Genomic DNA, 16,519 nt, shown 5'->3' on the forward strand with positions numbered 1-16,519 from the left:
CACAGAAGGCCATGACTCCAGTCTGTTAATACTGGTGAAGACAGCTAGACTGCCCAGTCTCATTTTGAAGAAAACAGGTCAGGAATGATAACACAACATCTGTGAGCATGATGGGAAGAAGAGGACACTCGCAAGGCCTCTGCCACTTCTCCTTTCTGTGGCTCACAAACAGTTTCCCAGTTCCAGAAAGGAAGGTTTGGTTTTATTTTAAATTCAGTCTCACCTCTCACATGTTTATTGTGTGTCATGTTCAATCACACTGTGACTGCTTTGTTCACTGCAATAGATGAGACTGTTTTGTATAGAAAACAAGTCTTTTGAGTGTGAGTAAAAGCTGATGGGGAGAGATGAAGGAAAATTACTTGTTACTTAAAAATAAATTCATTGAAAAATGTTCCTATCTTAAAATCTGGGTTTTCTTTTAAATGCAAATGTTTCAGCTATGACAGGAATCTGCAGAAAAGGGAGCTGCTAAGCAAAGGATGGTTCTCAATGCTGTTCAGTCTTTTGTAGAAAAATTTGTTGACATTTTACCATTAAATCTTGCAACAAGACAGAATGTATCAGTTCAATTTGCTTAGGAAGTAAACTTGCCTCCATGACAGAAGCCATTGAAGAGGTAAGGTCTACAAGGAGTAACTCCTTCTAAGGTGAGTCAGTAATATTTAAATATTTGGCTGTAGTGTTTGCCTTAGAGAGGAAATGGTTGAGACATCTGATGAATATCAAAGTGCTCAAAGATTCCAATGTCTCTCAGTCAGTCTGGGCTTCCTGCATTTCTCTTACATCTTTAATGAGCAACTCTGACCTAAAGGACCCCCTTCCATCCTATCTGCAGCAGAGGCAGGGATTTACTCAGATGTCTCCTTACTTGACCCACCGTATGTTTGTGATAATGAACATGGTAGTTAGGAGAGTCAGGGTGGCTGACAGGCTTGGTAACAGTAAACAGGTACTGAAACAAAGGCAGGTACTTCATCTACAAAGAAATCAGGCAGCAGCCAAGGCAGCCAGCTTGGCAGGATCATATCTCACCAAAAAAAGAGGTGCAGGAGGAAGAATTCTTTCAGAATTCCTATGATAAGGAAAAGCATCTCAAAACCCCTTGGAATAGAAAACACAGCCCAGCACTGCCTGGATGCTCCAGGAGCAGCTCCAGGCTGTCAGGCACCTGCATCATGGGCATGAGGCTAGATGATGACTTTATTTATGGGTACCACCAAATACTGGGCCTATCTGGTGGAATACGGTTGTTCTGGCTACAGGAAATAGCAGGAACTTCCCATCTAATAATTTTGCAAATTATTTCCCTCCTTCTAGCAGCATATGGCTACTTACAAGTTTTACTACAAGCATTCTCAGGGGTTTGGCCTCCAAAGTCTTTGAAAACTTCCTGATAGCTGAAGGAAAACAACTAGATTAGCTCAACAGCAATGAGGAAACACTCTAAGATAAACTCCCATATCATATTTAGTCCCAGAAACACCCATCTTCCAAAAACCACTGCTCTTCTACACCTAGATCAAGCGCCCTCCACCTCGATGTGATCTTCCTGGGACTCGGAGGACCAGGTTCTATCTCTTGAGCATCAGTGAACTCAAGAGTGCAAGGTCAGCCGAGAGGAGCAAGGAATTAGGTCCACTGCATCAGGTTACACAAATTTGGGGTGCAGAAAAAGGGCAGCAAAACCTTTCCTACTAAAAGGCACTTTTGGTGATAGTGGGAGGCACTCAGCAGTAAGCAGAGAGCACGGACATAGGCGTGCCACTGAAGCAGGTCAAAGGCCCAGCCTGAGGCTTGTGCATTGCTCATGCTTCAGAGACTCAGATTTATCTGAAGGAAGCAGAGCTCAGTTATAAATAGCATTGGATAAGGCTGGCCCTACTTTCAGTTTGTTTTCTTCCTGCTGGGATTAGAATGCTCTGCTTTGTACAGTGTTTCACTAGGAATCTGTGTGCTTATTCCCTTCACAGCACTACCCAGTGCATTTATTAGGCTGGCATGTCAACAGATGAGAAGGGAGGAACCAGACATTAGAGTGACACCTGTTTGTCCTGTCAGTGGCTATGTTCCCATGTCAGACACAGCATGCAGCTGAGCAATGTGTGCCAGAGGCCAACAAAGCTCAGGGGTATTTAACCAGTTACAATTCACAGCTCTTGGTTTCAATTCTGACTGTGCTCGTGGTGCAAGATTCCCAATTTACAATAGACAAAATATGTTTCCCACTCTGTGTGCAGGAAAAGCAGACACACAGGGCAGGCAGGCTCACATCCAAACCCCCCAGCTGCCTGATGTTGCTACATCAGAGACAGTGTCTGCAATATGCCTGAGAAGGTTCCCATCACCACAGGATCAAGTGGACTTGCACCAGGGATGGGGAGAGACTCTCCTGGGGCCTGTTGGATGCTGAGAGCCCTGGACACTACATCAATCTGTGGCAGCTGACCATGGCTCCAGGGGTGGGAGAAGAATGGGAGTCATGGCCAGACCCAGATCCCTATACCTCACTATGTATCAATGTGACCTTGCCTGCACCATCCCTGCCCAACTTGCGTCTAGCTCTGCCATTATCATTCTCTTGCTTTTATTTCATCCTCTTCAGAGCAGCATTCTGTTGTTCCACAGGCTGTATAACAGCCATTAAGACCCATCAGTGTGTTTATATATACACTATAAAGCAGCAGAATAGAATTCAAAGATCCAGGCAACCAAACAAATGCATTACAACTTCTCTGATATTTTAGACCTCAGGCTAGCATCTTCCAACATTGCAAGGCTTGAAAGGACTTTTAAATTTTAAAAGTGAAGTTTTCTCCACAAATTAGTCCCAGTGCAACTAACAGGCAAATAAAGTTTCTTGTATTTTGCTTAGAGACACCAGAAAAGAAATAGTCAACCTGAAAACCCACAGTAAAATGGTTTGGATCTTAAGTAAAAGGAAGAGGTGTAAGAGTAGCATGAGAGAAGAATCTATTTAGCAAGGAATTGTGAGAGCAGAGGGTAGAAAGGCAGTTCAGCATCTGAATGAAGTATAGAGGGAAATACAGCATCAAAGCAAAATGCGCTCATTTTTTAGACAAACAGTACACGATCTGCAATGGACACTTTGCTGGACAATTTCTAACCCAAAACAATCCATACCCTAGGCACAATTTAAAAATAACCATGAATAATTTCTGAATCTCCAGAAGACACAGTTAGATACCATCTCAAAAAGTACAATGTCAAAGTTAAACTATCAGGGATTTTGTTCATTATTGTCAAAGAGATTTAGGAATAAGCATTCGGATGCTTACATTTCCTAACCTATAGTGGCTTAAAAAGTGTTCAACAGTTTTGGACAAGGTACAAGCATGCTGCAAAGGATTTTACCCAACATTTCTGCCACAGGAGTGTCTTGCAATTTCCACCTTTTCTACTGTGCATAAATGAGCCCAAAGCTTCTGAATGAATTTTTGTGGCTCAGCAGAGCCTTTCCAAAAAATTATGGACATTAACTCTGTGGGAGACACGATTTCCTCCAGTAGGGCTGTGCCTGTAGTGAGCTCTCACAGTGACTGAGGACAACCAGAAAGCTGCTGGTCTTGACCTTACAACAAGTACATGGCAACTCTTCCCAAGCACAGCCTTTCCTCCCCAGCTCCCTCCAGGAGAGAACAGGGACACAACTGATGCTTGTCAGTCACTAAATGCCTCATGGTGCTGCAGTGAGGAACCCAGTGTTAGGTACTCACCAGACAGGACAACTGCTGCTGCAACAACCTGTTGCTGGACACAGAACTCAGTGTAGGGAGCAGGACTGCAGCTCAGGACTGCTCCAACAAGGAAGCCTCTGACAGATTGAGATCTCTGGACTCCAAATGCCTGCTGACTGGTCCATGGATGCTCTTCTCACTGCTTTCTACTTCTGTGCAAGTGCAGAATGAGTGAAGTGATCCCTCTGGTGAAGATACAGTGGTGTCTTTTACTCCTGGGATGTCAGAAATAAATTAGACTTTTTGCCCTGTTTGCACTGGGCTAGGTATGCAACGCAGGGCTGGTGGCATGAAAAACGTAGTAGAAAGCTGGAGATGAAGATAAAGGTCCTCTGTGCAAACATTGAACTGACCCAATATAAGAAACACAGTTGCCTTGCATGACTGTAGAGGTTTGGTGCTAAATGATGCTCACAATTAGGTTTCTGCTCTATTTTGCCTTCAGGCTACATTCTCCCCCCCTTATCTTGGGTTTAGATTCCTTTGCTTCAGGTCTCTGTTGCTTTCCTTTCTTCTCCAGATTTCTATTTCTCCTCTAGAGTTATCCCCTAGCAGTATCACCACAGAGTTGAAAGAGATTTTTTTTCACTGAACTACCCTCAGCAAACACCTGTTTTGTGCTTCTTAGTGAAGGCAACAGAAGGGGTGTTGAGGCTGTTCTGAGACAGCTGATCTTTACTCTGACCTTGGTAGCAACCTTCTGTCTTATACTTTTCTTTTATTTCCTTTGCATCAAACAATTTGTTTGCCTGAAGCCAAAGAAACCAAGTATTATGTGAAGCAGTAACATCTCAGAGGCAATGCAAGCTGCAAAATCTGTCTGACTGCAGATGACAGATTTAGGAGAATGCCCATCATCAGAAAAGAAACAATGTGCTGGTGTGACAGTGGATTATGAACAAAATGCGCTTTTTTTTTCTCCTAAGTGCAGCAAATTCGATCAGCTTCCCATAAAGACCTTTTTTGTGGAGCTGTGCAGAAACACAGAATGGGGTAAAAGAACAGCAGGCTGTGATAACTTTAAAGGAATTTTCATTTACTTCTATCAGTGAAACAAGACTTCAGTGAGTCTGGAATGGCTTCACACACTGTGAAAGTTCAGTGTAGATTTATTCAAGAACTTAGATTGGAACACAGGAAATAGACAAGTAGAAGGGATCACACAATTATGAGACAAACTCCAGCGAGCAATTTCAGGTGTGTTTTGTCAGGTTGACGCTTGAGATGGGACTTCCACAAGTTCTGCTGGAAAACTATTCTGCAAGCTGATGCTCCTTTCAGTTTCCTTTGGCCATTTGCAGGCTATTACCATCTTGCTTTGACTTCTTCATCCAAACCATGAGCATCACATCTAACCTGACTGGCATTTGGTGAAGAATTAGCCTGCAGTGGCCATCCCTTTCTCTTCCCAGGCATGAATATCGTGCAGAAAATAATTCTCTCAGGATGCCATCTGAAGCTCCATGGTATCAGCTCCTCAGGGAGGCCAGATCAGCTTCAGTAAATCAACAATGAACAAAGTTGTGTTTCTAACCAGTGATGTCTCCATAGCAATTCCAAACCGTGCTGTTCACACAGGCATGCCTGCGGCAGCTGAGATTTGCTTGAAGCACAACCAAAAGAAATGTTCTATTTGCAGATCCTAGGGTCAACACTCTGCAATAGGAATTTCGTCAGTAATTCTGATGGTGAGCAAGTAAAATAAAAAATTATTTCCAACCCTCTGAAGCATTATTGGCTCTGTACTAGTCTCAGCAGCAATAGCATCTTTTTGGCTTGATGTGAAAGTAAAATAGAAGTACACAGTGAAAACAAATCTGTCAAATAACACGTGTTTTAGGAAGGAGATTGAACAACAGAAACAAACCCTGACACACAGTTTCAGTTATCATTTCCTGATTCTGAACTGTTCCAGCTTCCAAATACTTCAATCCTAAAGTATTTAGTATACCCCAGTGTAGAAAGGTAAGAGAAAAAGCACTCTTCTCAGCTGTAAATAAAACCTAATCATTATTCTTTTAGAAAGAAAGGAGAAAGAAAAAATTTTAAAGCTAGAAAAAGGAGATGCTCTGCGCTGAGAGCCCTTTCCCAGCAAGGTGTTGCTTCTTCCCAGAGAACACAGCTCCTGAGGCCTCTGGCTGCCAAAGTCTACTCCAGTAGCTTCACACCGGCCAACCTCATTAATCTCTGGAGCCAACCCCTGGGATCGAGCCATTGGCTCAAAAAAATACACTGTTCAGGGACTTGCTTTGTAGGCCTACTCAGAGATGATGGGAGTGTGAGGATTTTTCTTACTACTTGAGCATTATTTTGATTAAAGTGGGGTTTAGGTTAATGCCACATAGGCTTTTTCCCAGCAGAACGTGACAGGTTTGACACAGCTTTCCAGGAAGTGACTCCTTTTAAACTGGTTTTTACATTCAAAGGTAGAGGCCTGAATTCTCTGACCTGGAACACCATTTCTAGTTCTGTGCTCCTGTGATACCTGAGTTTTGGTGGTATTAGCCACATTGCACTGCATGCATATACATTCACATGTCTATGTACGTGTTTATTCCTCTTCGTTTTTTCCTCTCTGAGGTTTTGGATCCTCACCAATTAGTAATAAGCAATTAGAAATGTGTAATTTAAAACAGGCTAGAATTTTCCATTATTTAAAATGCAGTTAATACATGGGAGACAATTGCCAAATCTATAAGAAACCATTGCTATGCTCTTTAAAAAAACAGGGAGTAGTATCAGGCAGAAAAACTCTTTCTTAGGTAACAGAATTAGAAAATTTGTGTTATTTTATTTTGCTCTTAACAACGGGAACATTACATCAGCTTTGTTTTATGCAAACGAACTGAGATATTACTAAGTCACTGAAGATGAAATAGCACAAGAAAAGAGCTGTCAGTCTGCTTTACCCACTTCCCATTTTGTTTCCACCGTGAAACGGCTGCATTGTTTCAAAAGAAAAAAGCCAGGCAGTCCAGAGAACAAAGGCTCCTAATTGCTCAGAATAACATTGTTACTTTTCTACTTTGTTCATTTTCTCTACAAAAAAGGGGGATTTTTTTGAGGTCTAGTATCTAGACAAAGACTGGGCTTGAGACTAGTGGTGTCTTGGTGGGCGAGAATATAAGATCTTTGAGCTAAATATGAGAAAAAAGGCATCACTCTCTAGAATCATCTGATGCTGAATGAGAAGTAACAATCAAATGTCTCAACCTAACAGATAGTCCATGCTGCTTTTCATCACATTGAATGGAGCGAAAGCCTTTTCTAAACCTTTTGGCTTATATTGACAAATGCTTACACTTCAGATCTTTCCAACAGAGGTACAAGGTCTTCCAATTGTTGTACAATCATCTAACTACTAACTTGGCTCGCTGGTTTTGTAGCAAGTTAAAAATCGTAAAGTTTAGTAAAAATATTGGTACTTTAATCACAGAATCACAGAATGGTCTGGGTTGGAAGGGACTTTAAAGACCATCTTGTTCCAACCCCCTTGCCATGGACAGGGACACCTTCCACTGGACCAGATTGCTCAGAGAAATTTTCTTCTTTTCGAAGAAAACAAATAGTAATGATTCTCAGCACTCAACCTGTGGAAATAAAGAAGCAGGAACTACAGTCTACTCATAGCCACATCTATCCATACCCATGGAGTAGCTTCTCTCTTTTCAGAGCTATCTTCCTAGAGTGCCTAATTATTTTATTTCATTTCTGTGCCCCACTGCTGCCAAGCGGTACACATAAACCTACCCCTAAAAACCCCATGCAGACTACCTCCACTGCTGAATGTAGCTGCTCCTCATCTGTAGGGAAGAAGCTGCTAATAACATCCCCTCAGCATACACTGTCCTTTCCAATATCATCTGGGGCACAAATGATCTGGGATTTTTGTGTCTCTAATGTGCAGTAACAGCTGTGACCTCCCATAGCATGCTGCAGCAAGACCATGAAAAACTTCATGTAGCACTTACTATTTGGCCTGATTTTTTTACTGGAAGCCTAAGTGGCAGTGGGAAAAGCTCAGAAGTTTTCTTTTTGTGTGTGTGTGCATGTGTGTGTGTGTGTGCATACCTGACAGATTGTATTATGATAACAACCCAAGTCCGAACTACTACGTTAACCTGTTGGAAGAGCTATAAATATCTGCTAGAGGAAAAGCTTTGGATAGACAGGCAGGAAATATAAAATTCATGTCTTCTCTGAAATGTTACATTTGTACAAACTCTCTGTTTATAGCAAGCACAGGTCTTGCTCTTGGCATATTCCACATTCATCTGTAGTCCCACCAGGTACCCTTGATTTCTTGGACTTTTACTGGAAGATGCAATAACCAGAAGCCATGGCTAGGGGACAATCCATGCAAGGCATGTGTCAAAGTTCAAGGAACACTGACATATGACTGTATCAGCCAGCCTAACTCAGGTGACAACAATAGTCACTGCAGCAACACCTTTAGTCCAGGATAGCAAACAAAAGACACACTCCTGCAACTCAACAGGCTGATACAGACCATGTTGAAATATGTGCTGCCATGCTTCTACTGCTATAAACAAAATCAAAAGCACATATACCTTCCAGTGCCTCAATCTGAGCTCAGATTACATTGCAGACATAGCTAATTAGCCGGATGTAGCAACATATTCACCCTGACCCTTCACAGTACCACCCATCTGGTGGCTCCTTCTGACAGATGACAGAATGGCATTAGTTTAAGAACATCACCTGCACATCACAGTTCTGAATTCACTAGAGTAATTCAAGGTCAGCTAAAAGGTCAACTACAAGGTAGTGTGTCTTGAATCCTGCTAGCAGCCAGTTCCACAGGCAGCTGCCCCTGGACTTACTGTGCCCAACAGAGCTCTCTTTTAGGCTGATATACTTGTTTTCCCTGTTTTTATGCACTGCTTATCACTTGCTGTCCTGTGATTTTCTGTTTGGAATACGAATATCATTGCATGCTGGTACATATAGAGGATACCAGTTCTTCTCAAAAAAGAAGTCAATTATAATAATGAAAACTAAGGAGAAATAATTGTTTATAGCAAACTTCTGCTCACACATTTAGTTTCTACTGAGGACCAAGGATTCATGCAGTTGCTTTGCCTTTATGCATACTTCAAAGTTAGCTTGAAATACAACTTAATCAATCACATGTACTAAAACAGCACCTTTCCGCATACAGGACTTTTCCGGCTGTGCCCAAACTCCGTCCAATTCAAAGCCCAGTCACAGGAAAGGAAAAGCACCCTTACCTGCCACACTGGCTCTGTGTGCTTCCCTGACTTGGCACTACTCCTGTAGCTGGGCTGGGAGGCTGGCTTCTTCAGATTGAAGATGGCCACATTGCCATCGTAGAAACCCACTGCCAGGAGGTAGGGGTGGTCACTGTGGAAGTCCAAGCACATGACGCCACTCTCACTGCTGAAGGAGTACTCTGGGAATGAGGGGTTCTTCAGGGTGTAGAGGAGGAGCATGCCATGGCCCTGCTTCATGAAGTCGTCTAAACAAGGAGATGTCAGATCAGTTTCCAGGATCCTCAGCTACTGAAACGTAGAAACAGACAGCTGCCACCCATGCCTAAAACCTACCTGAAGGCAAAGGTACCAATCACAGGACCAAATTATCATATTGGTGTGCCTACATCTGAACATCCTTTCCGCCACTGATATGCCACCCCCAGGACATAGGCACAATGTACTTATGCAGAAGAACTACTGTTTTGGTGTGCTTTTTTCAAGGAAAGAGAGCTGTGAAGCCTTGGAGGAGAAGTGTGGAGGAAAGAAAGAATTTTGTGGGCACTTCTTTCTTTGGGCTAGGATTACACTTCTTTCTGTGGGCTAGGATTTCACTACACTGCAGACATACAGGCAGAATCAAGGATAGCACCATTTCAATTTCTGTATTGGCAGTATTCGGTATTTCAGTCTCCACTACTTTTTCAAAGAAAAACATTTCATTAATGTATCTGTAAAGCATTATATCAATTGCCATTGCTCATAACTGGACAATGTAAAAGTGACCATAGCTTTATTTTCTGTTATGTCCAACATCTCCCTGCTTGGCACAGAAACTCTTTTTTTGCCAAGACTTTCCAATCCTTTTTCTATTTACTTTCACCTTTTCTTTGTGCTGCCTGAAATTAGCTCTCCCCTTTCTCAGCAGGACCATCTTTCTTTTGTGTGCTTTCTTATCATGCCCTGACTGTCTCTCCAATTCTTAGGGTATTTCGATCATGTAAAAAGACAATTTCCAAATTCTCTGAAAGGGAAAGAAAAGCTGTTGATGTAGATAAGCTCTCCAGAAACAAAGAAGGAACTTTGCTAATCTATGAAAACAATGCTGCCTCTGAGAGCATCCTAGCCATCTAGTGCTTTTTATTACTGCCAATGCCCTCAGGCACACAGTATATGGGAAATAAATTTACTGCTTTCTGTGCTTCAAGCACTTACTACACATTCTGTTTCCAGAACAGCCCTCTCCTTTTAAAAGTGCTTCCTACCTTTCTTAACATTTTGGCCAACCTGCAGGATCAGGTAAATGTGTATTCCAGTGATAACACCAACTTTAGAGAACTCTCCTTAGAAGTAAACTGATTCCAAGCCAGCATGCAGGTACAGATATTGTGTACTTCATGTGTAACAGGGCCACGTAAAAGCATTCAAAGAACCAGTAAAGAAACACACATTAACAAAACTGTTACTGCTGCTTCATACTAGATTGTTGAAATAGAATCTTCTCACAGGTCTCTCTGTACTGGGCACAGATGAGGAAAATGGTTTCTCTACTTTGCAGAAAGGTGAGATTTCAAAACTGGCATTACTTTAAATGTATCTGACCCCAAACAACATTTCTAATTTTTTTTTTTTTTTTTTTTATGAAGGGGAAGCTTATTCTTAGAATTCTAGCTGAAAAGGAAGATACTTTCTCCATCAGAGATTTCCCAGTTCTTTTAATTCACAGAATTGTCTTTGTTCTTAGCCAAGTAATGTCATTGAACTGATATTTAGTTGAGGTCCATGAATGATAAGGATGAATCTGTGCTCACCTCAGAAGCAAAAACACTTCAGAAGGCTGTGGAAATGGCCATCAGGAGTGGCTCAGAGCAGAATGAAGCCAAATTTGTTGGATAGCCTTTGAATTCAACTTATTCCATGCTCTTATTTCTCTTGGAGTGAGCTGATCCGCCAGGCATATTCCCAAAAGGCCTGTAGCATACAGTAATTTTCTATCTGTTAGCACTGTGCTGAGGAGGTTCAAGAGCTGCCCCCATGTTCCTTGCACAGACAGCAGAGGAGACACCTCTACAGGGGGTGATTCAGCCACCAAAGATCTAAGTTGTGTTTTGGAGGTGGTTCTCTCCCCAGTGATCAGACAGGAACAGAGTCCACCCACATTCCTCAGTTAAAGGTGATAGAGTAGGTCTTCATCAGGTGAAATAGCTCAGCAGCTTCAGCAAGTCCACCTGGGGGTTAGTCTGGCAGGGGAAAAACAAAGCCTTGGGAAGAGGCTCTGGCAGAGTGAAATGCAGGGTCCAGTTTGCAGATTATGACACCCAAATGCAGGTCTGTGTATGACTGTCTGTGCACTCAGAGTCCAAGCTTCTGCTGCCATCAGTACCAGTAGCATCTTAAAGGAGAGTTTTATATGGGTGCTGATTTACTGTCTAGGCTCCACTGACTGCAGTGGCCACTATTGAATGTTAAACCCACCTTAAACTAAGAGCTGAATCCTACTCATTGTCTCCTTGATGTTATCAAATATCAGGAATGTGGGTTAAATCACAGATGTGTGAATACCGCACATAAGGCTGAATAATATGATCACTAAAGTATGTAAAGCTTATTCCTGATGAAAGGCAATGTGATGAGAATAACCCACAATTAACACTGAAGCATGACAGCATCACACAGACTGACCTGCTGAGCATAAGCATATAAATCCATTTTAATGAAGGGTGAATTCTCATCCAGAGTACTAACCTGTGACATACCAACATATTCTTTAATAAATAATTTCAAAAGGGGCTTATTTCATTAGTGATATTCAGTGTTCCAGAATGGCAAGCACAGTACATATCCACAGCAGCATATCTGTGGTATAGCTTTGAAGAGCAGCACTTTCGAGAGAAAGGTTTTTGGTTTTCAGTAAAAACAAGCAGAGTACTGCACTTTGCCCCAAAACATTGGGCAGACAGACTCTCAGGATGCAGGGTGAACCAATGTTGGAAGATCAGAGAGCACAGCCAAGCAAAAAAGTGCAGATCCAAGAGCTTGATGCCTTAAGAGGCCTCCTAGAAACAGAGACCAGACAGGAGTAAGGGAATAAGGTAGGTATTTATTTGAAAGGCCTTCAAAGGTACCCCCTGGCTGGGGAGCCAGAGGCTACTGCCAAGATGGACCCCGAGATGGACAACAGGTCCCGAGTTCTTCACACTTTTATAGGTTTGGTTCATTCGCATATCAGGGTTAATTCTCCAATTAAAGCTTCAGTTTAGTGATGTAACTTGCCCCCCTTGCTCTTTGGTTTATACTTTTTGGGCCTAGGACGGTCTGAGTGACCTTGGAAAGCAGGCCCGGAGAGACTTTTTTATGTCTACATAGCATGAAAGAGCAGAAGTTAACGGGCTACAAGAAACTTCAGAGTTACACACTAAGCAGTAGAGAATTTGAAAAATATTAAAGTTAAAACCTAAGGCACCAAGCTGACAGTGGTGAACCACTGTTAGAAGTGAAAGCAGCAGCTTCAGACCTGAGACAGCTGCTCTGCACCTCATGGATGCACCAGTATGGACTGGAAGAGTAGAGAATATTCGCCCCATGCAGATCCACAAAGTGCAAACTGGCTTTTTTCTCCCTGAGATACAAGGGCTGGAGATATTAGAGATATTACACAGTTTTTCTGATAATCAGTGACAGCAGGACTTGTTCTTTACAGGAAGACACATGACAGCACAGCAAGAAGAAGAGAGTGGACAGACCCTTGCTGCCATGAGGATCCCTCAGTGTTCACCTGAGCAGAAATTAAATTTTAGACCCTGACATGTAACAAGTGTACATAGGGAAGACAAGTTTTGCTAAGGAAAGATGCAGATAGCATGATTACTGATCTCAACATGGAGAACTGAGCCTGTAAGCATCACATGCAAATAGAAACAGGTTTCAAACCAACTATGACCACTGTCTAAAATACTCCTCTGCATTTGCTTTTAAAGCTGGAGAGATTCACCCCAAACCCTTTTCAGAAAAGTACTGTAGTGGTAGAAAAATATCCCAGAATATCATTGGGATATCACCAAATAGTTTATGCAAAGTAATAATCTGAAAAGCATCTGAATCTTTTGCCTGATGCTTAAGTGCCTGTTTTAATGGATTTTTCATTTATATTACTCCTTAGCTAAATTCAAAAGAATCAGCAAATGTCCAATATCAGAACAAAGTCTTTTGTTTGCTGAAGAAATTTTTTAAAAAATTCTATTTGTATCTTTCCGGCCTTGTTCTGGAACAAAGCCATGAGATGTACATTACATGGTTTTCTTCCATTTCCTCCAAAATGCTTACTGGCTGAACCACTATGCTCGAGGCAACAGCGTCCTCAAGTTAAAAAGCACAATGCTTAGTTTAAATCCTGCAGCCACATAATAAATCTCAATGTGGGTACCACCCATGGTCATGAGTTAAAGTAGGAGTTTTTACTACACAAGAAGCCAATGCTATGGCAAATTACTTCCTCTTCGGAGGATTTAAAACCCAAAACACTCCAGCCTTATATCTTAGATCCTGTGATACTGTGATCCTGTGATGGCTTTCTAAAATTCAAGTCTGCCAGCTGTCTTGCTGATACAGTTTGGACCAAGATATCACCATGCTAAAAAGAACTGCTGGTGCCTAAAATCTGTCCTGTGTCCTCCAGAAGCCCATCTGGAAAAAAAAGCAAGATGAAGTACATTTGTGAACAGCTGATTGTTTCTGAGCATCACAGCTACACAAGCACTTCAACTCTCCCAGATACACTCATGCTTTGATGAGCTGGCTGGCTGGGGCTCTATCCTTTAGGACTGGTTTTCTACGAAGCCAAGGGAAGGGGCTGGTTGTGCTCTACATTTGGTGAGGCAGTCTCCTCTGTGGAGGAGAGATCAGTTTCAAAGACAAAAATTTTGGTATCCAAAGACACATCTCAGCTATTTATTTGTCTTTACAATATTTAAAGTATAGAGGACAAAAAACAAAGACCAGCAAATTTTCCCTAGCAAATTGAAAATCTTCAAAAGCCTGAGCACAGTCCAAGAATATTCCTGTGCTTCCATCTGCATAGCATAGACAGATGACTGAGCAAGTCACAAATTAGTGAATTTTCAATATGATTTTTTTTATCAGTGAGTAAACCCTGTGCAGCAGGGCACTGAGCATAGGCTAATCTAACCCACTGTGAAACAAGTTGAATGACCTTGCACTGCTCTAGCGAGATTCTCTCCTCGCTTATTTTTAAAAGCTGTGCCAATTCCACACTTTGCTGCAGTTGCAGAATTGGTGTGCTATAACAAAGGAAACAGCTGGCACTTCGAGCTTAACTGTATGCCAATAGTTCTGAAAAATCAGGAAAGAACAAATCTTTCCAAGAGCTCAGAGAGTTTGTGCAAGTGCTGAATGTGTTTTCAAAGCTCTTTGGGAGTAACAATAATATCTCAAAGTTTTATAGCATTTGAGAGTGCTTTAAGGCTGTATATGCAGCACTCCTTTTTACAGAATGAGAAAGGGCAGTGGAGGGGACTGCCAAAGACACTACAGCAAGCTAGAACAGGGAACAGAGCTGGGACGTCAGAGGGCTGTGCTCAAGCAGACCACATCCCAGGATCCCTGAGAAATTTAAATTGGGACCATTGGTGTTCATTCTGTTCCTATTCCCTTAAATGCCCAGAAGTACTCGACTACACCATACTTGTGTACACAATGCTGTGTTGATATATCCCACACCACTATGGATCAGGCTGTGAACCATATTGTGGGCAACAAAAATATGAATACTGGACTTTCAAAACAGTCCTTTCCCAGAAAAGAAAATGTTTTGAGAACTTATTACTTTGTAACTCAAGGCCAGAAAGCCTGGCCTCCTCTTTTTCACAGATCCAAAAATGTTATTGGCATATCCTGTTTTGAGCCTGATAACTTGGTTTTGGCAAGTATATGCATACTTCACATGAAGATCTCAAAAGACAGAGAAGCCACTGTTTCATTTTTCAGCTTGTTTTGACATTTAATCACTTTGAGTGATTAAAAAGCTGCACCTAATTCCTTACTTGACTTACCTGGCTTGCCACTGCTAATTCTTACTATGCGTACCTTGACTGGATAAAGGACTTCTTTCATATCTGCTGCTTCTCTTCTTCAAGACACTTTAAAAACTGAACACTAGTCACATTTCAGCATACTTTTGATAACCATCACAGCCTGAACTCAAAAATCTGATTTATTTTCACCACTACTGCATAGAGGAGGCTGCTTAGCAAAAAGCCAGGAACCAATATTAACTTTGCCACAGCAGTGAAATGCACTGCCTCCAGAGCTGCAAACAGAAAGCCACTTCACAGCAGACATGGAGAAGACTAGAATATTAAGAAACTTTCCAGAGATAAGTGGAGGATATCACATGGCTAGGATTTGTGCAAGGGCCAGACATAATTAATTTTGAGTCCAAATTTCAACTGGATGTTTTTCTCTCTCCCCCTTTGGGGCACACTCTCCAATTCTTGAATCAGCTTGGGGTTCTTTCTGAACTACCGTTTTTCTGCATGCTTTGAAAAATGTTGGCTCTCAAATCAAACATAATATTCCAGTATTAGTCTCACTAATGTTTAAATAATATATCTACTGCTATTCAGGATTCCCTGTTTGCACACCAGAATCATGTTCAGCCTCCTTGCCAAGATACTTCACTGGAGACTCAAATTTCTTACTTGTCCACAAAAGTGGGGTTTTTTCCTTTTTTTTTTTTTTAAGAATTGCTGCCTTCCAAAATACAACACTCCTTTTTGTCTAGAGAGGGATAATATTATATTTGAGTGAATTAAAATGCATTTGCTTTGAGTAATTCCAGTTTACCACAACATTAATCACTCTGTATGACAGCTCTGTTCCCAGCATGATTTACAACTTCACCTGCCTTTTCATCAGTCACACGTTTCACCTGCTGTGAGTTTATATTCCCATCCAGAGGACCAATGAAAACAATGCCTAGCTCCAGGGCTACTACAGCACCCCCTCTGAGACACTGCCTCAGATGATAATTCCACCAATAAATTCCATTTATTTTCTGACATTTGTCAGTGAAAGTTGAATGCCCCTGTTGAGACCACCTGCACTAGCCTGAACTCTGTGAGCACAGGCATTTCCTGTCACAAGGAAATCTTTACCCTCCAGATAGCAGTATTGGTACTGCAAAGATCTGCAAATGCTGAGCAAGTCCACCAGTGCAGAGGAGGCAAATGATAGATCATTTTGGCTTATGCTGATTCAGATGCTTGAATGTCAAATTTAACATTCTGCTTGACACCTTTCACCAGCTGCTTGACTAATCCCTGTTACTCCTGATCCAGTTAACATTTTTAGCTGGGGCTCTTAGGAAGCACAGAACTTGCAGTTCAGATAAGAGAGGTACAAAACCAGAATTTCAAAGTCTTCTGGATATTTTAGAGAAGACAAAATTGATAGATGATGAGGCAAGCTGTAATTTATACATGTCCTGAGGCCTTGTTGCAGTCCTAATAT

General features: G+C 41.8%; 1 protein-coding gene across 2 annotated transcripts in view; it reads right to left on the reverse strand.

The window, feature by feature from the left end:
• Nucleotides 1–16,519, reverse strand: part of DNAI1 (dynein axonemal intermediate chain 1) — a 139,202-nt gene that overhangs the window by 66,974 nt on the left and 55,709 nt on the right. For both annotated transcript variants that reach the window (XM_039567730.1, XM_039567729.1), the window contains exon 13: nucleotides 9,011–9,258. In XM_039567730.1, the coding sequence (XP_039423664.1) occupies nucleotides 9,011–9,258 (248 nt within the window). The remainder of the gene's footprint in view (nucleotides 1–9,010; nucleotides 9,259–16,519) is intronic.

This window comes from Corvus cornix, chromosome Z (assembly GCF_000738735.6).
Source record: "Corvus cornix cornix isolate S_Up_H32 chromosome Z, ASM73873v5, whole genome shotgun sequence".
Lineage (NCBI taxonomy): Eukaryota > Metazoa > Chordata > Aves > Passeriformes > Corvidae > Corvus > Corvus cornix.